The following is a 26,536-nucleotide window of genomic DNA, read 5'->3' as shown; positions in this document are numbered from 1 at the left end:
AGGTCTGCCAGAACTGTTTGACGCGTCACCCATCCAGCCGGCACGGTTGACTGATTTTGTCGGGCGAACAATTACCACCAGGGTGGCATACAATCTTAAATCCAGACGGGCCAATGTACTTGCATTCCACATGGACTCCATATGGAGCCAATCGAATGTTCCTGGCATCAGAGTAACTCTCACGACTTGCAAGTCTGCACAGGAGGGCGACTGCTAAACGAGAAGTCGATATATGAAGTAAGCAGCACCTACACTTGATCCGTGCTTATCTAATTCTCTGATCGTGGTGTAATTCTATAAATTCGGATATCGGTGGCAGCCTTGTGGAAGAACCCAATCTGCTCTTGGAATGGTGGTGAGCTGAAAGGAACACGCTCAGGTTTTAGGTTTCGTTTTTCTAAACCGCCTCTGTTAACAAAGTCCAGGAATGCGCATGGGGTAGACTGACCACACTCATGTAGAAAAGCCTGAAACGTGTCTACGTTGCGAATCGTCGCGGAAAGGATGAACTCCCTTAATCGATGCTTCGCAAACAGCTCGCAGATTGCCGAGACGAGAAGCGGAATGATGTCCGTGTCGTAGGTCTGGGCCAGCGTCAGACTGTTGTCCAAATCAACCATGCAACGGATACGAACCACATCTGCACCAAGTGCCACATCGAAATCGGTTGATTGGCCTTGATCCAGCTCCAAAGGATCGCCCCATTCCCATACTTTTGCGCGAATTTTCGAGGTATCAACCAGGCCATTGTGAGGAAAGCTCGTTGACTTGAGCGTTTCGATCAACGCTGTGTTTCCATCCGTCGCCAGAACGTGAGTAGCCCCAAGATACTTGGCGCAATACATGGAGAGCAATCCAGTCCCCGCCCCAAGTTCAATCACCCGGTTGCCACGAATATGATCGAGGCCGGCGGAAGTTGAAAGAAAGGTTGCCAAAGATAACGCTGCTTCCCAAGTTCGGAAGCCCGTCGTTCCAGATGAGAGAATTAAGCCCCGGGATTCCGTCGTGATGATGGACCGAGTCTCTACCGTTGGTGCGGTGTATCTGACGCTAGACAGTTGCTGCACCGTGTCCAACTCGGAGGGCCTAGCCTGGACCATGAGACTGCTATAGGCATTGAGAAGATCACTGTCAATTTCCTACAATGGTCAGATACAAGCAGGAAAAAAAAAAAAAACGTGCAGCGGCAATGTGTACATCTTCATCAGGGTCACTTAGACTCTCTTCGATTTTAGAAATCAGCGCTTTGAGCACTCTTGTTCGATATGTCTGTGGCGGCACTGGATCAATCTTGTCCTCATCAAACATCTGTTCGTACAGAGTCTTTTGCGTCGTGGGACTTTTGAGGATCTCAGCGGCGGGGTATTGAAGATCCCATGGATCAACCAGCTGGAAGTATTGGGCTATGAATCTGGACAATGCGGGATCCATGTTCCTGACGGTACTCAACCGAACTACAACAATTGGCCATAGCGAGAGCAGGTAATCTATGGGCTGAATCGAAGTACGAGTATCCTACCCTAAGCAGTTGAGTTCAGAGTGCGGGAGTACTGGACTTGGAAGTTGGAACGGTTGAATTTTGAATCAAAATTTGAAATCACATTGTTCGATTGAGAGCCACACACGCTAGTCCCAATAAAGCCTAGCGTGCGCTCTTGGCCCTTAGCCGAGCCCACATGACTTTTCTCACCAACCACGCGAGTTAGCGAAAATTTACTTGTGCGTGTGCGTCTGGAAAATCGACGACTTTCGCCTCGACCGATCCGAATCGATCAGCCGGTGACTTTTTTTGTTTCGTTCAAGAAACCAGAAAAGCACACCGCAATCATGGCCGACGCCCCTGTTACCTTGCGCACGCGCAAGTTCCTTCGGAACCCGCTTCTGTCCCGGAAGCAGATGGTCGTGTAAGCACCTTTTCTTTCCCTTGAATCCCCGCAGCGAACAATTATCCTGGAAGTCGAAAGAGTCGTCGGGTCACCATCGGGCGGATGCGATCAGGGAGATTTGTCGGGAGTGATGTGGGTGGGATGGAATTGGACTCGATATTGAGATCGTTTTTGGGTGTTGGAGAACTTGGGACAATCTCTCTGGTCACAGACGACTCGTTGGAGTGCCAATGGCTCCCAGATTGACATGGAAACTTCACGCCGAAAATCGATTTTGAACCGGGTCTGATGCGATTTCTTTTGCTTTTCTCTACAGGGACGTCCTCCACCCCAACCGCCCCAATGTCTCCAAGGACGAGCTCCGTGAGAAGCTTGCCGAGCTGTACAAGGCGAACAAGGACCAGGTGTCTGTCTTCGGCTTCCGGACTCAATACGGTGGTGGCAAGAGCACCGGCTTTGCCCTGATCTACGATTCGCACGAGGCGCTGAAGAAGTTCGAGCCCCGTCACCGACTGGTGCGGTTCGGTTTGGCGGAGAAGATTGAGAAGGCCAGCCGACAACAGCGTGAGTTTCCCAGCTTCCTTGTTTTTTTCCCATCATACGAAGACAGCTCCGGATGCTGATCAATTCGATCAGGCAAACAACGCAAGAACCGTGCCAAGAAGTTCCGAGGAACCGCCAAAACAAAGGGTCCCAAGAAGAGCAAGGATTAATGGCCAGCATGATGACGAGTGGAAACGTGGATATTTGTTTGTTGTTATGTTTCTTCCTCGTCCTCTATAGGGTGGTTTAGCAACGAGGGTTGCCAATATCATTTCAATCTTGTTCCTGGCACTGCAGCCAAAATACACCATGAGCTTCCTTACCGGGTTTCAGTAGGTACACGCCAGGTCGTGTGTACCACCAGGAATACCCCGAAAATCGATCGAGCACGTCATTTATTTCCCCATGACTTGGACTGTAGTTCATCTTCGAAGCCAGCCGATTTGTTTCTTCAGCTCTGCTTCTTTACTACTACGAGTACTGTTCAGAGTCTTTGCAGGGATATGAATTCACCAAGAACAGACCCCTTCATTTTCCATGCAGAAGCTCCTGATGTATTGGAACTAAATAGGTATGAAGAGTAGGTACTAACCTACCTGTTCGCTGTTTTTTTCTGAGATCTCCCCTGTTTCCCGAGTCTGCATGGACTGTATACTCGATAGTACTTGCATGCCCGACAGAGTCTCAGCCTCATCCAGCTCCGCGAGTGGGCAAATTCAGCAATATGTACCGAGTACTTGATCTCAGGAGGCTGCCTCAGATGCTTGCTCCGAATCAATCAACTACTGTAAATTACAGCAATCTGAACTGACCATCTTCCTCTGTAGAACAGCAATGATGCTTTTGGAGAAACTGGTCATATTCATGAGATCACACAGAAGATGAAACGATCCAATTGTTGTGTTACTCTCGTCTCATCTTGGCCTGGGATCTGTGTAGTCTGAAATACCTATCATCTGGAATTTTTTCGACATGGGGGCAAATGAGTGAATAAGATCCTTGTTTCATCCAGATGGGAGGTTTGCCCTGCAAAAGACTAGACAGAAGCTAGCGATTTGATGGCTTCAATGAGCTACTCTACCTTTGGACCATGGCAGAGAACATGCTGGATCCATGTTCAGATATCCGTAGGAAGAATTGAGTAAAGAGTGCAGGGATAGTAGCTCAGTACAATCTCCTGCTGAATCGTTTGGCAAATGAATGAGCATCTTTTCGCCTCCAGCACGATGTCACGTTTGACAGCAACAAACAGGCACAAAAACCTCCACAGTTCACACAGCCACTGAATCAAACAGAAGTCGAGCATTTGTGAATAGTATCTGGCAGGATTCTCTCGTCCTCCTGTATAGAAGTATCAAACAAAACCCACATGGAGATCACCACTCTTCTACTTGAACAACAATAAATAATAGCAATAGGAACAGCAACAACGACGAGAAGGCCAATGAATTAGCCAAACTTAGGTTTAGGTTAGTACAATATATTCGGAACAGGAATGAAAAAGTCGAGAGTTCGTGCAATAGCATCAAGAGTTGCCATTGTAATTGTACAGACAGCTGGCGGTGTCCAGACTCTCAATGGTAGTGCCCGCATCCACGGGTTCAGACGTGGGAAGTGAGCTGGGTGCCGAAGATGTCACATAGTTGCCCATCATAGTCAGGTCTGACGATGTCGTCGTGGGTTGAGATGGGTTCACCGCGCTTTGGTTGCCGTTGCAATTCATCGCATCCACCATAGTCTTCGGGCCGACTGTCGCGGCGATCTTGCTCCCGGCGGTTTCGGTGCTTAGATGAGACACCGGAACGGACATCAGGTCGCTGTTGCGGGTGTCGTTTAGGGCCGGGTTTCCGGGCGAAGGGAGTGTTCGATCCGTGTTCTCTGCTGGGATCAGCGATCTCGTCTGCAATAACGACGGAGGATCCGTGGATAGTGCCTGCAGGTGCGTGGTCGATCCAGTCACCGAGTAGGCTGCCTGGCTGAACGATGCAGAGGGTTCTTGATCTGGACAGAACATCGCATTCGGGGTCTTGTTGAGACCATCCGCCGACTGCCATGCCCGCTGGCTTGCGTAGAAGCTGCCGACTTCGGATGCCGTTGACATGAAGGGCGACGTGCCGGGTACATTCCCCTCGGAGCAGACCAAATCGCAGTATGCTCTCGTTGAGCCTGGACTCATGTCTCCCAAGTCCGAGACGGAGTACGATCGTGAGAACGGAAAGGCGCGCATTCCCGACTGCACGGACGGAGGAAACCTGGACACAACGGAGCTGCCCAGTGGCGTGGAGGGCGCCACGGGAAGAGGGCCATACGGGACAAAGGGCTGCGCATAGTAACTGGTCTTGGGTTGAAGCTCCGAGGAATTAACCTGAAGCCAGCACACACAGTCAGTTGTCGGAAGCGTGGGCTGCGAGGTGACGAGATTTAGGTCCGCACCCTCAAGTATTGACACTCGGTCGTAGGTCCCGCCGTTTGGCAGTTCGAGCATGGCATGCCATCTGGAGTCTCGCCGCTGCACTTGATTTTGCGCTTGCGGCAGCGTTGGCACTGGAGTGGCGGGTCAGAGAGACAGGACAGAGTAAGGGTGTGTGCACGTCCACCGTACTGCTACCTGTGTCCGGCGCCGCGGACTAGCATGTTGCTGTCTGTTGTCGTGAAAGTCATGTCCCCTGATCCGATCATGACTGCTGGCGTCTCTAGCTAGTCGGCCGTGATCGATTCCATCAACAACAAAGGTGGCCAGCACCGGCTTTGGCTGCGGGACAAGGTCGTCGTATGTCGCGCGCGTGGTATAGTATGGCATAGACATGGTGCCAGACGAAGATCTGAGAGCGCCGCTTGATTGCCATACACGGTAGAAACAGCAACAGAGAACAATAATCGGGAATAAACTCCACCGCAGGGTTGGGCCTACGCAGACCCACGGAGAGTCTCAGGCATTCAAGAATAGAGAGTACAATTAACTCCGGAAACAGATATCAGGAAGAGGTCAAGAACCCGGAACTGTCTGTGGTTCTTCTGCCTGGAGTAGTAGGCCTTTTTTAAGTTCTAGGACATCGACTCGCGGAGACGATGCTGCAGGCCATCTGGCGTCCTGTGCAATTTAGCCAAGATCGCGACCGCCATGAGTCGTTTGCTCCTCTTTGTCTCATTTCCGTGAAGAAAGTGACAGTTCATCCGAGGTAGGACTGGCAAGAGATGGCTCTCTTCGACCTTCGAAAAGTCAGGTCTATCTGTCCCACGTCGCACACAAGCCTGGGAAGTGGATGAGATGAATGTCTCGTCGATGTCTCCCCGGAAGGCATATGCTGGTACGGGATTAGCAGGCAAGCCGCTGTCAAAAAAATCTCTCAGTAGGATGCTCCGCGGACACACATCGAGCCAGCATGGGGTGGTCTGTGAGTTAGTAATGAGACGCGAAACACAAATCGCATGGCCAATCCCTAGAAACGGAGCTGGCGAACCGTTTGCCCAGTGTGCGCAGGTGAGAACCCGAAAATGGAAAGGAAGAAAAGAAAAAAAAAAAGTTGTCAAGAAGGGGGTACCTTCAATAGTGGGCTTAGTCTGTTTGCTCTCGGGCTGATCACTGACTCGGTGATTGGGTAGTCGTTTCAGACCTGGGCCCTTGGAGGCTGCAGATTCTGCGCTTTCAAAAGAGAACTGTACCGCCATACTGGTGATGTTTCTAAAACAACTCCCAGGCCCCTGCTGGTGCTGATAAGCAGTTTCAGACAGCGGAATGAAGAATGGCTGTCAGAGGTCCCGGCAATGTCCGACAATGTGGACACCGGAGGATCCATTTGCTGGTTTCTCCGGATGCGTCTCTCATTTAGTTAGACATCCAATTGTGGATATCTTGACGAGAGCATCGGTCGAGAACAGAAAGACGGACGCATTGTCATGGGGCTCTGCAAGGAACCAACGGGGAATCTGAGATCGACCAAGCTTTGCGACAGCTTTCCCCGGACAATCTCTAGCATAATTCCGACTGCGCCGCGCAACAAACCATGGTGTTGATCTCACTGCACTGGCTCCCACACTTGTTGGAAGTCGAGCGACTTGTGTAGCACCCGTATAACTTGAACGTGGTCTCGCTCGGACCAGTGAGCTTATTTGCCATGCGCTCTGCAGATGATCGGGCCCTGGTCGATGAGACTTCAACGTTGACTTGAGCAGCGCCTGGTAACTGATGCATCAAATTGTCCATTGTTTCATATGAATAGCTTTGAGTATGCCCGATCCTCTGAGAATATCTACGCCTAACAGCGGCAGGGCTGCGTACCTGATCAGCAGGCACGCCGCTATCAAGGCAAAGCCGTCGCCATAAACGCCGTACACCAATGGAAAGACCGAAAGGGAGTCCCAAATGCTGCCCCGATGCCTGGTCGGGGGACCGTCTCCCAGCCCACTGGCGCTCAATCCTATTATCCCACGCTATGACCAGATTCGCAGCCACACCGCCAGTCAAGTGCAGATTCCAATGGTCGCAAACCCAATTGAAGACGAGGATCAAAGCCAAGCAGAAGCCTCGGCCATGACGACCACGGTGGGTCAGAGTGGTACAACGTGGAACAGTTAACGACCGCAGCGCGGTCCTCATTGTTGAGCTCGAGTCTGGGCCATTGAGACTCGAACCTCGCGGTCTACCTGATGCAGCCTACCTGTAATGTTTTCGCCCTGGCAGCCGGATTGGGCATGGAGATTCGGAGTCGGAGTCCCATCGGGGCCTGCCACCTCACTCGGAGAGCTCCTCTTAGAACCCACGCCTCTTGAGTCTATCGACGGCGGCTCCGACCACGGAGGCCAAAAGGGTATTATGTATGGGTAGTGGTTGATGGTGGGAGAATCAACTTTGTGTAGATGCCACACGATGAAGGATTTGAGACTGTCCGATCACCCAAACCCCGGGGGGGAAGGCGCAACCGGGCCAACTGCCGGATTCGAAGACAGCCGGGTAGCTGGCCGCTGTTACACGGGGAGGCAGTCGCGATCGAGTTGCTTGATCCTCCTTGTTGATGAGGAGGTGCTTCAGGGATCGGATAAATGGCTGTTCTTGTTCTCGTATGCAAGAGTACAAAAAGGTACAGAGTTTTTCGAAGCAGAGGATGTGTGGTGGAAGGTACCTGTGAGGTCACTGGGAACTTTCAAGGCTGGGAATTTCGGTAACTCTTTCGTAAGGCCATGGACATGGTAGGCTAATTAACTAAGTTACTGTATGTAAGTTTAGGTCACCGACGAACCGTTGTGCACTGTGCAGATCCATCTTGCCAAGACTCCCTTCAAGCTCCGAAGAACCCCAGCTTGGCAAGCTCCCTTTCCCGAAAAGGCCGAGACAGAACTTCTGCGAACCTTGACAGTTTCCGGGCCGGTTATTTCTTCTGATCGTTAAGTAATCAAGTGTTCTAGCCTCTTTCGCACAACGTGGTTCCCTGATGGTGCAGGAGGAAGGAACACGATGAGCGTGCTACTCGAAACCTCGTTGGGCGACCTGGTCATCGATCTCCTGGTTGATGTGGCGCCCAAGCAATGTGAGAAGTAAGTGCCCCCTGTTTTCTCTCCCGCCTTAACTCTCTGCCTTACTCCCTCCTCTCCAAAACCCCCAATAGATGTCAATGCAAAGATAATGGCTCTGAATGTAGACTAAGATTGTTCGCGCGTGGATAGCTTTTTGAAGCTATGCAAGGTCAAATACTACAATTTCTCGCCCGTCCATAGCGTCCAGAAGAACTTCACCTTTCAGACCGGGGATCCAATCGGACCCGGTTCGCCCGAGAGTGATGGCGGTACCTCCGTTTGGGGCCTCATTCATGGCCCTTCGCACAAGACCTTTGCCGTTGAATGCCCACCCAAGCTGAAACACACGGAAAAAGGCACGGTCAGCATGGCAACGGTTCCCTCGCCCGACGACCCGGATGAGCGCCTGGCCGCCAGCCAGTTCATAGTGACGCTGAGCGACAACCTGGACTATCTCGATGGGAAGGCGTCCATCTTCGGAAAGGTGGTGGAAGGATTCGATGTCCTCGATAAAATCAACAACGCGTTCGTGGATGACACGGGGCGGCCGTTGAAAGACATCCGGATCCGACACACGGTTATCCTGGATGATCCCTTCGATGATCCGCCCGGGCTGGAAGTGCCCCCGGAGAGCCCGATGCCTTCCAAAGCACAGCTGGCGACGGTGCGCATTGCGGATGATGAGGAGTTGGACGACAATATGGACGAAGAGGCGATGGAGAAGCTCCGCCGCGAACGGGAGGCACGCGCTCAGGCATTGACCCTGGAAATGGTGGGCGATTTGCCGTTTGCCGAGGTCAAGCCACCAGAGAATGTGCTCTTTGTTTGCAAGCTCAACCCGATCACACAAGGTGGGATTTTGATTCCGCGTTGCGATGACAGTCCACCGCTGACTTCCGGCGAGACGAGGATCTCCATCTCATTTTCAGTCGCTTTGGACCCATTCGCTCGTGCGAAATCATTCGAGACAAACGCACGGGTGACAGTCTCCAGTATGCCTTCATTGAATTTGAAAATCAGAAGGACTGTGAGCAGGCCTATTTTAAAATGCAGGGCGTGTTGATAGACGACCACCGTATCCATGTGGACTTTTCTCAAAGCGTACGTGCTTTCTCGTCTTGGTTTCCGCCTTTTACTTGCTACTAACTCCCCCGTAGGTGGCCAAGTTATCGGAGTCATGGCGAAAGGCAACCATCCAAAAAAGGCAAGGGGGTGGATTTGGCGGTTTCTCCAATCTCGAGCGGAGACGCCAATACCGTGCTGAGGACGACCCGCAAAGCCATCGCGATTGCTATGGAATGGTGTTTGATAAAGAAGAGGTGCGCCGTCAGTCGCGGCGAGATTCCAGATCAGATCGATCGCGTAGTCCAAGTCCTCGTCATCGCGATACTTACCGTCCCCGATCATATGACCGGCGACACGACGATCGGGGGCGAGACGATAGGTATGCCTCTCGTGAGCGCTACTCTGATCGAGATCGAGGACGGGACCGCGACCGAGACCGAGATCGAGGCCGAGATCGATATCGTGATGACCGCCATTATGACCGACGTCGGCGATGATCTTTCAAGTTGTGTACAATACTAGCATGCATCTGTAATGTTGCCAGTTGTTTATTTCATGTATCCCTTTGTTAACCCGAGTGATGCACGACCATTTCTGTTCCTTATGGTTCCTGCTGGCGTTACAACAGGGTAACTGGAGACTAGAAACTATGAATACTGTCACGGTGTCTTCATGATGGGTATGGCTAATCTTTGTGGACCATAATAATGGCACAATAAAGGGTCCTACTGTCCATTGTCTCTCTTCTCTGCATAGGCACTAGTGGCCTGCTGTGACTGCCAATCCTGACCCTGTGCTGCCTCAGGCACTCCCAGTGGCCAGAGCTCAGCCACTGCCCACATGCCCTTGGACACCGCCATTTGAAGTGGAAGGTCTCAAGTTTTGGACCAACCAGATGGCGTTAAACTCTGGACACTAATACACAACAGGCAGGTGACTGGGCCACACCGTATTTTGAGAGCCCCTCATTAGGCCCTCATCGACTGAGCTCCAGAACATTTGTTGACAGTGCCTGGTTCACCATGGGTTCCCAGCGTCTGCCCAAGACCCCTCAGCCGCAGCGGAGAAGAATAGGAAGAATACGACCCAAATTGTAGTTAGAGCTTGCTTGGATTGTTCTATCGTTCAGTTGGATTATTCTTTTTGCAACTTCTTCTTCTTCTTCTTCCGTCTCTTTACCCTGACTTTCTTTTCCCCGCCTCCTTCGTTGCTCCGCAATTAGCTCCTCCTCCCTGTCTCAATGGCTTCTCTCGTGAGCAATCGCGAGCCGTCCGCACAGCAGCTGGGCGAGCTGCGCCAGAAGTATGAGGCGGCGGGCCAAGGTCATGTTTTCAAGTACTGGGACGAGCTTGGCTCTGCCGAGAAAGGGGAACTCTACAATCAGTTGTTGACCATTGATCCCAACCGCATCAACGAGCTGGTCGATAGAGCTCTGAATCCGCCCAAGGATGTCGAGAAACCCGTGCTGGAGCCGCTGCCCGAGTCGGCCACGGCCTCGATCCTGGATTCCGACCCCAAGGACATTGAGCGCTACTACAACCTCGGCTTGAAGCTGGTGGCGGAGAACAAGGTGGCGGTGGTGCTCATGGCTGGTGGTCAGGGCACCCGGCTGGGCAGTTCGGCTCCCAAGGGTTGCTACGACATCGGCCTCCCCAGCCACAAGTCGCTCTTCCAGATCCAGGCCGAGCGCATTGCCAAGATTCAGGCGTTGGCGGGCAACAACGCCGTGGTACCCTGGTATGTCATGACGAGTGGCCCAACTCACAAGCCGACGGAGGAGTTTTTCGAGCAACACGGCTTCTTCGGTCTGGATCGGGCCAATGTGAAATTCTTCGAGCAAGGAGTGTTGCCGTGTATCTCCAATAATGGCAAGATCCTCCTCGAGACCAAGTCGAAGGTATTTTAAATCCCTGGCGATACACCCCGCAACGGCTGGTACTGAGTGCTTGATTTGCAGGTTGCTGTCGCCCCTGATGGCAACGGTGGCATCTACCAGGCCCTTATCACCTCGGGTGTCCGGGAGGACATGCGAAAGCGCGGTATCGAGCACGTCCACACCTACTGTGTCGACAACTGCCTTGTGCGGGTTGCGGACCCCGTGTTCATCGGTTTCGCAGCGTCCAAGGGTGTCGACATTGCCACCAAGGTGGTGCGCAAGCGTAACGCGACCGAATCGGTCGGTCTGATCCTCCAGAAGAACGGCAAGCCCGATGTGGTAGAGTACTCGGAGATTGACAAGGAAACCGCGGAAGTAAAGGATCCCAAGAATCCCTCGATCCTCAAGTTCCGCGCGGCCAACATTGTCAATCACTACTACTCGTTCCGGTTCTTGGAGACCATTGAGGAGTGGGCGCTGAAGCTGCCTCATCACATCGCTCGCAAGAAGATTCCGTCGATCAACTTCGAAACTGGGGAGACCGTCAAGCCAGAGAAGCCTAACGGTATCAAACTGGAGCAGTTTGTGTTTGACGTATTTCCCTTGATACCGTTGGAGAAATTCGCCTCGATCGAGGTCCGTCGGGAAGATGAATTCTCGCCGCTGAAGAATGCCCGCGGTACGGGTGAGGACGATCCGGACACTAGCAAGCGGGACATCATGCAGCAAGGCCGTCGCTGGGTCGAGAAAGCGGGCGGATCGGTTGTTGCGGACGGCGAGGATACTGGTGTTGAGGTGTCGCCTCTGATCAGCTACGTAAGTGTCTCCAAAGCTTTCTACACCCCAAGCTTCTTTTTTCACTGACGGTTTATTCCAGGGCGGGGAGGGTCTTGAATTCCTCAAGGGCAAAGAAGTCCGGGCACCGGCAGTGATTGAGAAGACGGCTGATGTGCAATGATGCGGTTCCAAATGTTACGTGGTCATGTCCCGGATCACATCCCTTATACAGTGCTCGTATAGGTATCTGTTTTTGAAAACTCCTATTGAGTATAAATACCATCATGATTAGTATTAGTATCCCAAGTTCCAGTACTCTGGCAATCAACGTCATCTTCGGATTGGGACAAGTGCGCGGGAAACCCTGGCTCCAGCCGGCCGCGGTTGTTAGCGATCTTGTCTGCCCCGGTTTGGCTTGGCAGTGCCCATCGACCAATCCGCATGAAGATATGAAAGAGACTTTACGCAATGCGGAAAGGCCGGAAACCAAGATCTTTTTTCTTGAATTTTGCATCACGATTCAACACGACCTTTTCTTTTTCCTCTCGTCTGCAGTATTCATTCCTTCTTTCTGTACTGCCTTTTGATCAGGCTCGTGGTTTGTGCTCGTGGTCCGGTGGGCTTGGAGTGCAGGTTTTGGAGGTGAGTTGGGGAGTTCTTCGCTGAAAGTTTTCTGTTTCCGCTCTTTTTCGACTGCAGTCAATTCGCACTTTTCCGCTCCATGGCTTGTTGTCCTCAGGGTTCTCATGGAAATCGCATGGAACAGGGAATAATCAATCACATCGAGGGTATCTGATTTTGGTTGCTTGCGATTGGATCAGGGTGAGTGGGTTGAAATTGGCCCTGTAAATAACACAGCCCTGCATATAGTGATCTTTTCTCCCCTTCGTGCTGCCACCTACATCATTTCCTGCCCGTTACACTTAGAAAGAGTCAAACCCTCCCGAATCGCGAGACAATGCCCTGGACCAAAATGAAGCATTTCCACTTTTCGGGCAGAGACAATGGCTCAACACGAAAGCGCGACGTTTCCTCGCCCTCCCGGTCCCTGTTCAGACTCGATAGACGATGGCCCTAGAATCAACATTGATTGCTAATTGGCCTGTCGTTGCCTTAGATCGCCAAAGATGTTGATGTCACGTCGTGCTTGCTACAAGTGTGGCAACCTCGGTCACTACGCGGGTTGGTGAATCACGACTTCTGAGCGGATGGACCCCGGCTAAATGATGGAACAGAGGTCTGCTCCTCAGCGGAACGTCTTTGCTATAACTGTATGTGAAGGGGATTATTTCAGACGCTTTTTGCATGGACTCCTCGGCTAAGATGCGATTGCGTTCTAGGCAAGCAACCGGGTATGGAAACGAAAACGTGGTTATCCAGTCCACGACAGAAACTCATTCGATGATAGGGCACGAGTCCAATGCTTGCCCACGGCCTCGTACAACCGAGAGTAAGATCTTATCTTCCTCTCCACCGCTGCTCGACTATTGCTGATTTATGTTTAGCCAAGCAGTGCTACCACTGCCACGGGCTGGGCCACGTCCAAGCGGATTGCCCAACCCTGCGATTGAACGGTGGTGCGGCCAGCGGCCGCTGTTACAATTGCAATCAACCCGGCCACCTTGCTGTGAGTGCTCCTGTCCCGTGGATTTCTCTGGAAAGCGAATTCTAATATCTGGGGATCTCTCCCGCGTAGCGTAACTGCCCCAATCCTAGCGCTCCCGGCGCCGGTCGCGGCAGCATGGCTCCTCGAGGGGGCTATGGTGGAGGGTATCGTGGCGGGTACGGTGGCTATCGAGTAGCCACCTGCTACAAGTGCGGCGGCCCGAACCATTTCGCTCGCGACTGCCAGGCACAAGCAATGAAATGCTATGCCTGCGGGAAACTGGTACGACGTTCCTTCCCGTAGCAGGTCGGGTCTCTTGCTCACTCGTCCTAGGGCCATATTTCGCGCGATTGCACCGCTCCAAACGGGGGTCCATTGAGCTCTGCTGGCAAGGTTTGCTACACATGCTCGCAGGCCGGTCACATCTCAAGAGACTGCCCCAACAACGATCCCAACAACGCTGCCGACAATAACGCCAGCGCCAACAACACCGACGCTAATCAATCGGCCACAGACAATGCGGCCGCTGCTTCTTCCACTGCCAACGGGAATAGTGCCCCGGCTACTGCCCCGACGGCGACTCCCGCTGATGGCTCCGTGGAAACGACTGCGGCTACCGCCGCCTCTGCGACTGCAGCCGCCTAATCCATGCGCCTGATGTCGTTTTAACTTCCAATGATGTATTAGGACTACCGATTCGATCGTTCCTCTTTATTTCTATACAGCCTGCGAAACGCTCACGATTCAAATCTATGGGTCTGAATGAAAGTCTTCGTTTCCTTATCCCTTCATTCTCGACATCGACACTTGGCTACGTATGCGACGAATCAACAACAAAATCCAGTTTCTCATTCTCAGGCATCAGAACAACTGTTATGGAATCTCTTCTCTTTTTCTTCCCAATGCTTCGTACGGATCATTCGCTTTTATAGACGGTGGCTACTGTGCACTTTTTTTTTTCCAATCGTCTCGCGATAATCATGATGGGCGGGCTCATCTCTTGGAAGGAGATTGAACGGGCATAGATCATGACTGCTGTCAGGGATCAAAAAGCAATAGAACTAATTCTGCTCAGTCGTGCTTTCCTTGCAATCATCGTAGCCGGTGCCTTCCTTCCTAGAACAGACGGGGGTCATAGTGGTCAGCATCGCCTTTTGTTCTGGTTCGGTCTCCTCGCAACCTCTCTCAGAGATCCTTTTCCTCTCTATTCTCGAGATCCCTCAGACATTTCTTCCTCCTGTCCAGTGTCTGTTCTCGATTTCCCTCAAACATCTGTTCGTCAGCAACTTCAGGATGCCCGCTTCCGACGCAGGCAGCGAGTTCGAGGTAGACGTAGGAGTCCCATTCCTTTTTATAGTTGTAAAACGCAATCTGATAGACTCGAGGATTTCATCGTCGATATCGACTCCATCCAAGCCCATGGTAAGTCGGATGCCAAGCTTGTTACTCTGCTGCGCTAACAAAAGTAGGTATCGGTGTGGCTGATATCAACAAGCTCAAGGCCAGCGGCTATTTCACTGTTGCGGTAACGTTTGATGTCTCGAAGGCTAACATGGGTTTGACTGACTAGTGCAGTCTGTGCATGCGGCAACGCGTCGCACATTGCTGAAAATCAAGGGATTCAGCGAAGTAAAGGTCGAGAAAATCAAGGAGGCAATTCAGAAGTGCTTGGTATGCTGTAGTGATGCACGACGACATTTGGTCTTGACTAATCTGCTAGCCCTCTGCGAATGGCTTCATCACCGCCATGGAATTGTGTCACCAGCGGAAAAGAGTCTTCAGAATATCGACAGGAAGCAAGCAGTTTGATTCCATCTTGAACGGGTAGGGGAAGTCCCCTCATCTATGGTTTCCCATGTACTATCCTGGCTGAGCGAGTGATAGGGGTTTCCAAAGCATGAGCATTAGCGAAGTCTATGGTGAATTTCGCTGCGGCAAGACTCAGCTGTCTCACACCATGTCCGTCGTTGCACAATTACCGAAAGACATGGGAGGCGCCGAGGGGAAGGTAGCTTACATCGACACCGAAGGCACCTTCCGGCCGGAGCGCATTGCCCAGATTGCAGAGCGGTTTGGGGTTGATCCTGACTCCGCGCAAGAGAATATCGCATACGCGCGTGCTTTGAACAGCGAGCACCAACTGGACCTGCTCAACACCCTGTCCAAGGAATTTGCTGGAAGAGATTACAGACTGCTGATCATCGACAGCATCATGAACTGCTTCCGGGTAGACTATTGCGGGCGTGGAGAGCTAGCAGAGCGCCAGCAAAAATTGAACCAATTTCTAACCAGACTGGCTCATATCGCAGAAGGTGTGAGCTTTCCTTTCTGAAACGATCCTCCAAGGCTAACTGAACAGAATTCAACGTCTGCGTCCTAATGGTAAACACAAGGATGCTTGCAATGGTCGATGCGGACTGACACGGGGGTTCCAGACAAACCAAGTTCAGAGCGACCCGGGAGCCAGCGCACTGTTTGCTGGTGCTGACGGCCGAAAGCCTGTGGGCGGCCACGTCCTGGCACATGCTTCGGCAACAAGAGTACTTCTCCGGAAGGGTAGAGGAGACGAGCGAGTTGCAAAGATACAGGACTCTCCAGGTGCAGCAAGTCCGGTGCACATACATTGTAGACGCAGATCACTGACAAGCTTACTCATATAGACTGCCCGGAGCGTGAGGCGACCTATGTCATTACGAATGGTGGCATCAGTGATCCAGACAAGGTGTAACCCTAGTGAGGAGTGCGGCGTGAGGGACGGAGGACATGATAAAGGAGCTGTGGCTTCGGTGGTGAGCTTCTATTTTATCTTGGTCTACGGAGTACTCCGTAGATCTTGGCCATTACCTACTTATTCGAGCCAATCAGAGATCTAGCATTTTCGTCAAGTTCTTCGCTGGGAAGTGTTCGTAAAGCCTAGCCTAAACCATAATAGGCAAGTCTTTCAAAACCCTCTTCGTCCAGCGCGTCCATGCTCAAAATCGATATAATTTTTCTTGAAATCCTAAACCGCAGCACAAATGCCCAAAGCAAGTGAAATTGCAGGATATACGGTCCTGCCGCTTCAACTTCCTGCAACGCCGATCTTCCCAACTCCGGCGATACATTACCTCTATCTACGTCCACACGAACCGCGCATTCCCGATCCCGATGCTCCCCGATCACTGTTCCTGGTGAACATCCCCGTCGACACGACGGAAACACACCTTCGCAATCTCTTTTCGACGCGGCTCTCCGCAGGACGGGTCGAGCGCGTCAAGTTTGAGGATGCAAAGGGTTCACGAACACAAGAATCAGAACAACAAGATGCGCCGTCAGCATCGGATCAGACCGCTCCTCGAGGCAAGAAGCGGAAACGCGCAGCTCCGAGCGCCGACGACCTCGAGCGACAATTAGACGCGATTCGACTACCGACGACATGGGACCGGAAGCTGCACCGAAGCGGCGGACATGCCGTGGTGGTGTTCGTCGACCGCGCGGCGATGGAGCTCAGCCTGAAAGCCGCCCGCAAGATGTCGGCGAAATGGAATAAAGCCGAAGGCAAAGGAGGAAACGCCGCGGCGGTGGCAGTTCCTTGGGAATTAGCCGAGTCAACGGCCGCTCCACCGCCACAATTGGGAGTCAAGCGGTACCGCGCGCACCTCCAGGCGCGGTACCCCCCGCGCGAGGAGCTGCTCGCGATTGCAAATGAGTACATGTCGGTCTTTACCGCGGCGGAAGAGGCGCGAGCGCGCGAGGCGGCGATGAGAGCTCAGCAGGTTGATGAAGATGGCTTCATTACGGTGACCCGGGGACCGAAGTTGAGCGGCCCGGCGGCGGTCGCCCGGGAGGAGGAGATCAAGGAGTTGATCGAGAAGCAGAAGAAGCAACAGGAGGGCAAGCCGGATTTCTACCGGTTCCAGATGAGAGAGGCCCGCAAGGAGCGGGTGACCGAGTTACGCAAGAAGTTCTCGGAGGATTTGAAGAGGGTGCAGGAAATGAGGACCAGGAAAGCGGTATGCTTAACTTTTTTTTTTCCTCTCCCCATTACTTCTTCTACTTGGAACGATGCTAATTTTCGACAGCCGGAATGATTGCTCAATGTGAGGTAAGACGACAAAGAAGATTCTTCCCTGGTGTCAATCATTCATTTTCCATGATGAATGCTGGGGCCAGAGTAGCGACCGTCTCTGGGATAAATGGAGAATGGGCGCCATGTCGTCAAAAAAAACCAGCTACAAATCAGTTTCTCGCCTTGTCTGACATATATTGATTCTACTGTAAAAGACGGCCTTTTCTGAGAGGTTGGAGCGTCTTTGCTGATTGTGGGAATTTCTAGAATCTTTTGTTATTAGGGTTTATGAATATAGATGGGAAGGGTCGGCGTTTGGACAAACTTAGCCAAGACGGAGTCATCAACCGCGTCATTCTTGTCACTGCGGCACGGTACTTACTAGTTCACTTTTTCGAAGTCGATGCTATCCTTTGACACGACAGTTCGAGACTATTTGAAACTAGATAATACATTAAACTACCGATATGTCGACCATTTCCTCTCCCTCAGCGCAGAGAGTTGGCGGAGACGGCGATCTTGGCGGCGGCGGGTTCCTGACCTCCCCCGCGCCCTCCAACGCGTCAGCAGCGACAATCACACCGTCGGGTCTCCCACGCCAACGAGCGCATCGTTTGCGCTCGGGCTCAGCAAAGGAGTCCGCGCTGATTAATCACGTTGATGCAGCGATCCGGAGAATCAATCGCAGACACGCGAAGAAGTTTAGCAGTGCATATTCGGGCAAGGACGAGGCTGAGACTGAAGATACCAAGGACCAGAAAGAGGCAGATGTACCTGGTTACGAGAGTTTCAAGGAAGTCGCGGAGGATGTTGACCGGATCGTGGATATATTATGGGTCAGCGGAACACGTATGTCTTCAACTCTTGTTTCTTTTCCTTTCTTATTTTTCCGTCAGATACTGAGAGCCGATGTAGCATCCCTGCAAATCCCGTATCTGATTTCCGTTGCTGGCCTGGTGAAGTCATTTCTCCCGTCCTATCCACTCTCGGTCAAGACGACTCTGCGACTGCTGAAGAAGCTGGACCGGGTGTTTGCGTCTTTACTGCTGGGCCACGATGTCGACGATGGCACCGTGCTTTCTGGATTCGAAAATCGAAGAAATGTAGTCAGCATGACCGAGAAAGTAAGAATCAAGTCCATCGCAGAGGCGACGAGGCTCGCGGTCGTTGATCTTTGGGAGCGAGGTGGGGAGGAAGAGGAGAAGGGAGAGCAGCAGGAGGAGGAGGAGGAAGATAGTGAGGATGCGGCGGACGGAGTAGACGGGGAGGAGATGGATGGCATCGGGATGTGGGAGATGCAGGCCGCAAGGATCTACGAGCGGACGATTCAGATCCTTGGGGACGAGTTGGGAAAGACGGGGTTTACCTGATGGAGGTGATACCCGTCTTCCGTTATGATGGGGGATGAAGCGTCTGCTGCACAGTTCTTGGGCAAATCTACGCAATCTGCGCAATGACCTCCTCGACTAAAGATCGATCCTTTTGAACACGCAGGTGCGCTGAGTCTCCCAACATCCCGGGAACACCCGATGATTCTCAAAGCGAGCACGTGGCCAAGTACGCAGTGAAACCTGTCCGGGTTTCCATTCCTCGGCGATGACATTGAGAACACCCCTCACGGGAATACCAAGGGCAAGGCTCGAGACAACTTTTCGCGTGGTGGGCTGGTTTGCATGGAGAAGAAGTCATTGGTGGTAACTGCATGTTTTCTTGAGGCGAGGAAGCCGCGCGTGGGCCGGGTGATTGAACGCAGGCTTTTGCTTGTCCGTTGTTGGCTTTCATCATTTTGACGTTCTATAGAGTGGCCCAGTTAGTATTACCAGAGATAAAAAAATGGTGCTCTGGTATGCTGGGATTAATAGTCCTCTATGTACCTAAAACGAGCGGGTGTCATTGTGTCTGAAGATCCCCCAATATCATTCCCTACCAGACTTTGTAGTGTTGAACAACAATATACGAGTATACATATGACGATTAACACCGGCTGCTACATTAGCGGTGGACTTGAGTAGTGAATGAGACTGCGCTCCTTAATGGACTGTCTTGGTTCTCGGGAGGGTAAAAACTGGCAGAAAAAGAAAAAACTGAACTCAGTACTCCGTAGTAGTCCACCATCCCACCCTCATCAACTCTGCCCTTCTCCATCAGAAGGATCAAATTGTTGAACCATGGAGAATCGGCCTCCCACCAGACCTTACATCCTGCTCCTGTCCCTTTCTATGCAGCCATGGTTCGACGAGATCTACACACCGTTACTCTGCAAACTAGGAGCCAAGGCCAAAGTCGAGCGCATCACAAATGAGACCGAGGCCATCCAGAAAATCCAAAATCAGAATCGGCGTCAGAATCAGAATCAGGGTCAGAGTCAGAACCAGCAGCGGCAACAACAACCACCACAAGTCCCGCGGGCTATCTTGGTCACCGACCCGCGCATCACCGAGAAAAACTGTCCCGTGCGGCTGGTCAATCTACTCAAGACCTACATGGGCGGCGGCGGAACGGTCATCCTCTGCTGCTCGTTCAGCTCCCTGGTGCGCTGGCCGGATCTCGATAAGTTCTTCCGCACCAAGCTGGATGTGCCGTGGGTGGTTAGCAAGTATACCAGGGAGGAGCTGTGTCTGAACCTTGAGTCATACCGCTTGTCTGGCCTGATTCGGCGCCATCGCTCTTTGCACGACACGTCCTACCAGAAAGCGGTGTTTCTAAAGTATGTCCACATTGAGGACGCTCTCTACGTGGAGAAGCCGTACGACGATGAGGATGACTATGAGGACGACGAGTATCCCCTCGACCCGCCCCCGCCTGAGCCGTTGAGAACGCCCGTTGTCTTTGCGCCGTACGGCAACGGGCATTTGGGCTACGTGGGTGATGTCAATCAGCAAGAGGAAACGGATGAGGTGCTCCTGGCCATGTGTGATTTGTGATCGAGATGATGAATGTGATAGCTCCCAGTACGGGTACAGAATCTGCAGTGGTCCTTGTCAAGTCCGTAAATAGCCGCCATGGGATCGATTCTACAAATCTGCTGGGTCGATGCTACATTGTTGTTGCCCTGTTGAGAACTGATTGTCCGGCCTGGCGTCTGATCCACCGTTGATCGATCATGTCTCCTCGAACGGCATTCTCTCCTGTGGAGGAGGAATCCTGCTAAGCTGAGGAATTCCTTGCAGATTCTTCCCTTCCCGGAACAAAGCAAAGCCTGCCCCTTGATTCAATTCTTCGAGGCGATCGGGGAATAAAGAGAATCAACCAGGGCCTGATGCCATCTTCAGGCGCAACGTGAAAACCGTCAAAGCGAAGTAGATCGCAATGATTGACTAGGTGTTGGATTCAAACCAGTGTGCTCTACAGGAATAATGATTGACAGGATGATGATGTCCCGTTCCTTTGGAGGAATTGAAACGCTAAATGAATGGCATCGAGGGCTTTTTTGGAAGATTTCATAATGGAGATCGGCTAGCGCTGATTCGTCCACTGTTTCTCTTCTGCCTCCATTACTCAGCGAGTCAGCCGGCAAAATAGTTGTCAGTAAAAGTTATTCTCTGCTGATTTAAGTTACCTAAGCCGATAAGTTATTTAATTCAGCCTCTCGCTTCATCTTCTTTTGCGTTGGAAAACCTCTGATCGAGATCGGTTTGGACCGGGATCCGTTTTGTTCCGTTTCTTCTCTCTCTTCGTTTTTATTTTCTCCTCTCTGTCTCTCTCTTTCGCTTTTGCTCTCTTCGCCGGCCCCTCCCCACCTCTGCCTCGTTGCTGTTTTTAGTGCGTTCCTGGTTCGTCGTCCGGCTTCAGCCTAACGCCTATATACATACATATACGCCCGGAATCGATCGGACTGGATTGACGACGTTTCTTCGTCTCTGCGCTTCGTCGGAGTCGATTCGTGGCTGGAGTCTTTTGCGCGTGATTCAACGGGTTTCGTGAATGCGTTTTGCTTCAGGTGATTTTGCAAGGTGAGATTTCAAATCAATTTTCCCTTGTATCGAGTTTTTTTTCCCTCTCCGTGGATTTTTGTTCGAGGGATTCTCGAGGGAATCGACCTCCCGTCATCGCCACATGATCGCAATTCCGATCGATCAAAACCCGTCGCCGGAGAGCAAAATCGCGATGCGACAATCCGCAATGGCAAGCTTGAAATCGCGCTCCCGCTGAATTTCACGCGACCACCCCCCGACGCGATCACCGCACGAGAGTCACCACGAACCCCGGCCGGAACAGGATATCCTGGGTGCACGCCGCTCCCGAACCTTGACCATCGCGCGTCAAAATTCTCCGGAGCGAACAAGAGAACCCAGTTCTGAATGCTGGGATTGTCGATTCACTGCGATTGCTCTCCAAAGTCTGGGTCGCTGGCGGATGGCTCGGCTCCGTCGACCAATGATGCCCGCGGTCCCCCCCATCTCGCCCACCCCTCCTTCAATCCATTGCCCTGTTGATTTTTTCTTCATACTTTTTCTTCTTCTTCTTCTCGTTTGATCATCCTCTGTCCTTACGCCTCTGCTCCTTTTCGTTTCCTTTTTTCCCTTTTGTTCCTTTCTGATTGATGTTCTTTCCATTTCGCTAATCCCTTTTCCCGATCGGGTCCAGGCACGGGATCTAGGTACTTCGCGCATCCGCGCAGGCTGATTACGAATCCTTCGTCAGTCTGTTTGTCCTTCCTTAACGACTCCACGACCTTTTCCAAGTCGCGACGGCCGTCTGTCCCACGGTTTTCATCCCGGTTTCATTTTCCTGCGTGATCTTGGGTGTTTCTGCATTTATCGATCGGTTCTGCAGTCAATATGTCGTTCCAAAACTTCGACTCTTTCCCCAACCAGCACCAGGGTGATGGCGCTGCGGCTGGTGCCGGCGCCCCCGGTGCTCCTGGCGCTCCCGGTGCCCCCGGTGCCCCCGCGACCACCGATGCCCAAATGACCGGTCAGGGTGAACCCGGTTCGGGTCCCGCTCCGGCTCCCTTTGGCGGTACGAACCCGAACGAGCAGGGCGCCGCAGTGCCTCCCGTCCCGCCGGCGCACGAAGGGAAAACAACCCTCTGGTACGTTGCACTGGGTTCTGTTTCGCGGGGAAATGCAATGCTAATCCCGTCTTTTCCAGGATGGGCGAGCTGGAGCCTTGGATCGATGAGAATTTCATCCGCAACTTGTGGTTCCAGATGGGCGAGCAGGTCAACGTCAAGATGATTCGCGACAAATTCTCTGGGTATGCTCCGAACTTGTGCCTGCTGGGTCGATTGAGGAGACTAATCTGGGTATAGACGGAGTAATGCCGGCTACTGCTTCGTTGATTTCTCGTCGCCTCAGGCCGCCGCCAAGGCCTTGACCCTCAACGGCACGCCCATGCCGAACACCACCCGCACGTTCCGGCTGAACTGGGCGACCGGTGGCGGCCTGTCCGATCGAGGGTTCGTGCCGTACCCATACCCTGTGCCCTTACCGCGATCGTCTGCTAACCAGGTGTCTAGCCGCGAGGACCGTGGCCCCGAGTACTCCATCTTCGTCGGTGACCTTGGTCCAGAGGTCACCGAATACGTCCTCGTGTCGCTGTTCCAGAGCCGCTTCCCCTCGTGCAAGTCCGCCAAGATCATGACCGATCCTGTCACCGGCATGTCCCGTGGATACGGTTTCGTGCGCTTCTCCGATGAGAGCGATCAGCAGCGCGCTTTGACCGAGATGCAGGGTGTCTACTGCGGCAACCGTCCGATGCGCATCTCGACCGCTACCCCCAAGAACAAGGGCCCGAATTACAACCCCCCGGGCATGGGCGTTCCTGGCCCTGCCGGCTTGTATCCGCCCATGGGTGGTCCGCCAATGGGTTACTACGGTGCCCCTCAGCCGATGAACCAGTTCACGGACCCCAACAACACCACGGTCTTCGTTGGTGGTTTGTCGGGCTACGTGACGGAGGATGAACTTCGTTCGTTCTTCCAGGGCTTTGGCGAAATCACCTACGTCAAGATCCCGCCAGGCAAGGGCTGCGGTTTCGTGCAGTTTGTCCAGCGTCACGCCGCCGAGATGGCCATCAACCAGATGCAGGGCTACCCCATTGGCAACTCGCGCGTGCGTCTGAGCTGGGGTCGGTCCCAGAACAACTCGGGTCCTGCCGGCACTCCGTACCGCCCTGCGCCGCCACCGCCCATGTACCCCAACGTGGGCATGGCTCCGGCGCATCAGTACGGCGGTTTTGCCCCGATGAAAGTAAGTTGCCCGAGCTCACAACCACATCTCCTTGGACACACATGCTAACTCTTCCGTGTAGTAAGTGGGGAAGCTGCATCGCTCCACATGGGTCTGTTTTCTCTTCGGCGAAGGCTTTTGTTCCCGCTCTTGATGAGCATTATCGCGAGCGTCTCCTTTCGGGTATTTGCTATTCCCATCTGAGCGACATTGTTGCTTTTTTTTCTCCTCTTCAAGAAAACGGATCCCTATTTAAACCTTTGCCTTTTGTCACTCTGGTACCCTACGTGAGCGATCTGATTTCTCACTTTGCCCGATGCTTGTTTTTCTTCGTTGTCTGCGCGCGTGTCATGGTGATTGATCTGATGCCCCTGTGAACCTCGATCTCAAGATTGGCCTGCTTATTGTGCTCGATATTACCCGTTGGGTCGGCATGCTGCAAAAAGTTCTCTTATGAAGCCTCTGTTTTGATGAAACGGACGTGGTTTTCGAGGTTGTCCCATGCTTTTTGTAGAAGTGACGACTGTACAACTAGTCTGCTGTCTTTCTTTTCTGCCTTTCGTTTCCTTTTTCTTTTTTTCGTTTTTTCTAGTTTTCGCTTTTCTTCTTTCTACCAATATCTGCTTCGACTGTCGATTCCACTCGTTAGGTTTCCTTTGAATTGTACTTTTTTTTTTTCTTTTTCCCATCTTCTTCGAGCTATTTTTCTTCCATTTCTGGATTTTCGAGCTGGGCGGATTCTCGTCTTCTTTTGCTCTGGGTTCCTTTATCCCGGTGCTGGCGTTTTTGTAAGGAATAGATTTGCCCTGAACATGTGTGTCCTGGCTTCGGATTGTGGCTGCTGGGCTGTGATGGCATCCTGTGATATAGGCTCCCTTTCTCTCTATCAGGCAATCGCTCTTTCCTGGCTGCAGCTCCTTCCTTCGTCTTGAAATCCCGATGAACCCCGTCTCTGCTTCTTTCTCTTCTCTCCCTCTGCTCTCCCACGTACGTCTACACTACGTCTGCAGCTGTTATCATTTCAGCCATCTCATCACATAACCCCCCCCAAAAAGCTAGCATCAGCATGAGATACGACAATTGGGACGTCCTTCTCTTCCCCGGTAGCTCCAAGATTCCCCTCCAGGAGTTTCGCACCCAATGCTTCGTAACCAGAGAGAAAGGTATGCCGAGTACCTACCTTGCTGTGGACCTAGCAAGTGCCCAAGCTGATTACAGCAGAGTCCCCTTACCTTCTGAACAATGCATTCATCCACTCCCCCTTCTACCAACCACAGAGAATCCTTGGGCAATTGCCCGTGCTCACGTCGTATATTCCAAGTCTGCCTCCAAATAGTCGTTTCCGGATCTCGGTTCATAGCTGGGAGACCCCTCGTCCGTCGCGGACGCTCGAGAGTATGATGCGGCCGGATGACTTGGTCCTGTTTGAGGTCCGCGTGTTCTTTGGCGACACCTGCGTAGCGTAGGTTTGCCCGGCTGGACGCGCCGGTTGGCACGCTGACCTGTGTAGTGGCAGTATATTGAGTCCACGCGTTCCGTGGCCACACGTCATTGGTAGGTACCTGCATGTGCTCTAAAGCGATGCATGCTGACTGATTGTAGACTCAAGTGCCCGTAAGAGGCTCCTCTACCTGACATGAAATAGAGGATGCTGACACAGACAGAGGTCGACAGAAACGGCCACCCCGACTATCTGCACTTCCCACCGTTTCAGATGGATGCTCTGGATCAAGTGCATTGGGACGCCACTGATACGCACGGGCGTATCAGAATCGTCATCGCCGAAGGACTCTCGCGGCCGCACCGGTCGCCGCCCTTTGAGAGAATCAAGGACATCGTCGTGTTCTCCTTCCAGCATGCTCCCCTCGGTTGGTCCTAGTTCCCAGGTTCAATTCGTCTCTCTTGCTGACTGCGTAGACATCTTGGAATCGGCAAATATCGCGTGGCCAAACCGGAACATGTGGGATCAGGCCGTGTCTGAGGCTGTCAGGTATCCTTTGTGCAATGTTCATTGCGGGCACCAAGGATATAACGTACTGAACGGGCTCGGATACAGCGGGAGCAGCGCATACAATCTTATCGAGAAGGGCGCCGAGGACGCTCACACCCATTCTCCGAGTCGTCCTGAGCTCCGCAATGTATACGCCACGCAATGCAATCAGCCAGATCCGCTGGTCTGGACATATCGGCACTTTCCTGTGCCTCCGCCGCAGCCATCGCCGGCGGCTGCCTACGGGGTAGACCCGCGGTTTGGCATGAATTGCGCCGTGGACCCGTTCGTGTCACCGGTGCCATTAAGGCCGTGCAATGTGCCGGGGATGTACGCTCCGCAAACCATGCCCGAGACCTTTGTTCGACCACGGTCGAGTGTGGAAGACACGTCGATGCCAGACTACCCGGGATCGAGCGTTCCCAGCAGTCGGGTGATGTCCAGCGTCACCGGGGCAGATTACAACCACAGCCAGCCGATAAGCGCGTTCCCGACGACGGACGAGGACCAGGATCGGCAGGTGTTCCCAGCCACGCCAAACAAGAAGCGTCCGAACAAGGGCAAGCCGCCGCGCGTTGCGTCCATCGAGGCGTTGATGAAGCCGCCAGCTGCAGCGCAGGCGCGGTCAGGCTCGTGCTGCGTGCGAAACCGGGCCGAAGAAGCCAGGCGGATTGTCTCTGGGTCGAGTGCACAGTCCAGCCAGGTGGACCTGGAACCGGCAACGGTGCGACGGGTCCGGGCCAGCCCGGCCGCCAAGGTGACCGGTAGAAAGAATCGGGAGGCCAAGGCCGAGAGCGACATGTCCCTGGACATGTCTAGTGACGCGTCGCGGGATCCCTCGCGGAGCAGCGCAGCTGAGGGCGGGATTTTCATCCCGGAGAAGGCGGCACGGCCAGCGCTGGAAAAGAGGAAGCGGATGATGCAGACAGGATCGCAGACCAGCACGGAAGGGATCGTGCCGGTGAAGAAGCAGATGCGGGTTGGCGGGCATGCGCAGGAACCCCCAAAGAGAGAGCATGCCGAGGGCACCGAGACGAGTGAGATTGAGTAGATGGTATTGT

General features: G+C 52.9%; 15 protein-coding genes across 15 annotated transcripts; 11 read left to right on the top strand and 4 right to left on the bottom strand.

The window, feature by feature from the left end:
* Nucleotides 1-269: 269 nt before the first annotated feature.
* On the bottom strand, nt 270-1,431 carry VTN31DRAFT_3777 (uncharacterized protein; the record flags this gene model as incomplete). Its single annotated transcript, XM_069404093.1, has 4 exons — nt 270-397; nt 449-584; nt 636-1,139; nt 1,198-1,431. 4 exons carry the CDS (start codon nt 1,429-1,431, stop codon nt 270-272), a joined length of 1,002 nt encoding a protein of 333 aa, XP_069261102.1.
* Nucleotides 1,432-1,827: 396 nt separating this feature from the next.
* VTN31DRAFT_3776 (40S ribosomal protein eS24) lies at nt 1,828-2,599 on the top strand (the record flags this gene model as incomplete). Its single annotated transcript, XM_069404092.1, has 3 exons — nt 1,828-1,904; nt 2,203-2,450; nt 2,523-2,599. The coding sequence occupies 3 exons, from the start codon at nt 1,828-1,830 to the stop codon at nt 2,597-2,599; spliced, it is 402 nt and encodes a 133-aa protein (XP_069261101.1).
* A 1,355-nt stretch (nt 2,600-3,954) lies between these two features.
* VTN31DRAFT_3775 (uncharacterized protein) lies at nt 3,955-5,235 on the bottom strand (the record flags this gene model as incomplete). The annotated part of the gene is made up of 3 exons (XM_069404091.1): nt 3,955-4,794; nt 4,863-4,973; nt 5,032-5,235. 3 exons carry the CDS (start codon nt 5,233-5,235, stop codon nt 3,955-3,957), a joined length of 1,155 nt encoding a protein of 384 aa, XP_069261100.1.
* Nucleotides 5,236-5,474: 239 nt separating this feature from the next.
* VTN31DRAFT_3774 (uncharacterized protein) lies at nt 5,475-6,098 on the bottom strand (the record flags this gene model as incomplete). Its single annotated transcript, XM_069404090.1, has 1 exon — nt 5,475-6,098. The coding sequence occupies one exon, from the start codon at nt 6,096-6,098 to the stop codon at nt 5,475-5,477; it is 624 nt and encodes a 207-aa protein (XP_069261099.1).
* Nucleotides 6,099-6,399: 301 nt separating this feature from the next.
* On the bottom strand, nt 6,400-7,026 carry VTN31DRAFT_3773 (uncharacterized protein; the record flags this gene model as incomplete). Its single annotated transcript, XM_069404089.1, has 1 exon — nt 6,400-7,026. The coding sequence occupies one exon, from the start codon at nt 7,024-7,026 to the stop codon at nt 6,400-6,402; it is 627 nt and encodes a 208-aa protein (XP_069261098.1).
* An 855-nt stretch (nt 7,027-7,881) lies between these two features.
* Nucleotides 7,882-9,502, top strand: VTN31DRAFT_3772 (uncharacterized protein; the record flags this gene model as incomplete). The annotated part of the gene is made up of 4 exons (XM_069404088.1): nt 7,882-7,961; nt 8,091-8,791; nt 8,845-9,041; nt 9,098-9,502. The coding sequence occupies 4 exons, from the start codon at nt 7,882-7,884 to the stop codon at nt 9,500-9,502; spliced, it is 1,383 nt and encodes a 460-aa protein (XP_069261097.1).
* A 743-nt stretch (nt 9,503-10,245) lies between these two features.
* VTN31DRAFT_3771 (uncharacterized protein) lies at nt 10,246-11,839 on the top strand (the record flags this gene model as incomplete). The annotated part of the gene is made up of 3 exons (XM_069404087.1): nt 10,246-10,902; nt 10,963-11,697; nt 11,759-11,839. The coding sequence occupies 3 exons, from the start codon at nt 10,246-10,248 to the stop codon at nt 11,837-11,839; spliced, it is 1,473 nt and encodes a 490-aa protein (XP_069261096.1).
* Nucleotides 11,840-12,785: 946 nt separating this feature from the next.
* Nucleotides 12,786-13,909, top strand: VTN31DRAFT_3770 (uncharacterized protein; the record flags this gene model as incomplete). The annotated part of the gene is made up of 7 exons (XM_069404086.1): nt 12,786-12,840; nt 12,894-12,929; nt 12,999-13,010; nt 13,067-13,108; nt 13,164-13,285; nt 13,355-13,546; nt 13,598-13,909. The coding sequence occupies 7 exons, from the start codon at nt 12,786-12,788 to the stop codon at nt 13,907-13,909; spliced, it is 771 nt and encodes a 256-aa protein (XP_069261095.1).
* A 1,312-nt stretch (nt 13,910-15,221) lies between these two features.
* Nucleotides 15,222-15,992, top strand: VTN31DRAFT_3769 (uncharacterized protein; the record flags this gene model as incomplete). Its single annotated transcript, XM_069404084.1, has 4 exons — nt 15,222-15,576; nt 15,624-15,646; nt 15,700-15,862; nt 15,925-15,992. The coding sequence occupies 4 exons, from the start codon at nt 15,222-15,224 to the stop codon at nt 15,990-15,992; spliced, it is 609 nt and encodes a 202-aa protein (XP_069261094.1).
* A 289-nt stretch (nt 15,993-16,281) lies between these two features.
* VTN31DRAFT_3768 (uncharacterized protein) lies at nt 16,282-17,334 on the top strand (the record flags this gene model as incomplete). Its single annotated transcript, XM_069404083.1, has 2 exons — nt 16,282-17,256; nt 17,326-17,334. 2 exons carry the CDS (start codon nt 16,282-16,284, stop codon nt 17,332-17,334), a joined length of 984 nt encoding a protein of 327 aa, XP_069261093.1.
* Nucleotides 17,335-17,779: 445 nt separating this feature from the next.
* On the top strand, nt 17,780-18,682 carry VTN31DRAFT_3767 (uncharacterized protein; the record flags this gene model as incomplete). The annotated part of the gene is made up of 2 exons (XM_069404082.1): nt 17,780-18,161; nt 18,228-18,682. 2 exons carry the CDS (start codon nt 17,780-17,782, stop codon nt 18,680-18,682), a joined length of 837 nt encoding a protein of 278 aa, XP_069261092.1.
* A 798-nt stretch (nt 18,683-19,480) lies between these two features.
* VTN31DRAFT_3766 (uncharacterized protein) lies at nt 19,481-20,236 on the top strand (the record flags this gene model as incomplete). The annotated part of the gene is made up of 1 exon (XM_069404081.1): nt 19,481-20,236. One exon carries the CDS (start codon nt 19,481-19,483, stop codon nt 20,234-20,236), a length of 756 nt encoding a protein of 251 aa, XP_069261091.1.
* A 1,857-nt stretch (nt 20,237-22,093) lies between these two features.
* Nucleotides 22,094-23,570, top strand: VTN31DRAFT_3765 (uncharacterized protein; the record flags this gene model as incomplete). Its single annotated transcript, XM_069404080.1, has 5 exons — nt 22,094-22,347; nt 22,407-22,511; nt 22,567-22,713; nt 22,774-23,506; nt 23,568-23,570. The coding sequence occupies 5 exons, from the start codon at nt 22,094-22,096 to the stop codon at nt 23,568-23,570; spliced, it is 1,242 nt and encodes a 413-aa protein (XP_069261090.1).
* Nucleotides 23,571-23,955: 385 nt separating this feature from the next.
* VTN31DRAFT_3764 (uncharacterized protein) lies at nt 23,956-24,417 on the top strand (the record flags this gene model as incomplete). The annotated part of the gene is made up of 1 exon (XM_069404079.1): nt 23,956-24,417. One exon carries the CDS (start codon nt 23,956-23,958, stop codon nt 24,415-24,417), a length of 462 nt encoding a protein of 153 aa, XP_069261089.1.
* A 134-nt stretch (nt 24,418-24,551) lies between these two features.
* On the top strand, nt 24,552-26,526 carry VTN31DRAFT_3763 (uncharacterized protein; the record flags this gene model as incomplete). The annotated part of the gene is made up of 6 exons (XM_069404078.1): nt 24,552-24,648; nt 24,707-24,947; nt 24,996-25,039; nt 25,088-25,099; nt 25,150-25,353; nt 25,403-26,526. The coding sequence occupies 6 exons, from the start codon at nt 24,552-24,554 to the stop codon at nt 26,524-26,526; spliced, it is 1,722 nt and encodes a 573-aa protein (XP_069261088.1).
* Nucleotides 26,527-26,536: the final 10 nt, after the last annotated feature.

Source organism: Thermomyces dupontii (assembly GCF_041956625.1).
Source record: "Thermomyces dupontii strain NRRL 2155 unplaced genomic scaffold VTN31scaffold_3, whole genome shotgun sequence".
Lineage (NCBI taxonomy): Eukaryota > Fungi > Ascomycota > Eurotiomycetes > Eurotiales > Trichocomaceae > Thermomyces > Thermomyces dupontii.
Note: the sequence above shows the minus strand (reverse complement) of the source record. Positions and strands in the feature narration are given on the sequence as shown.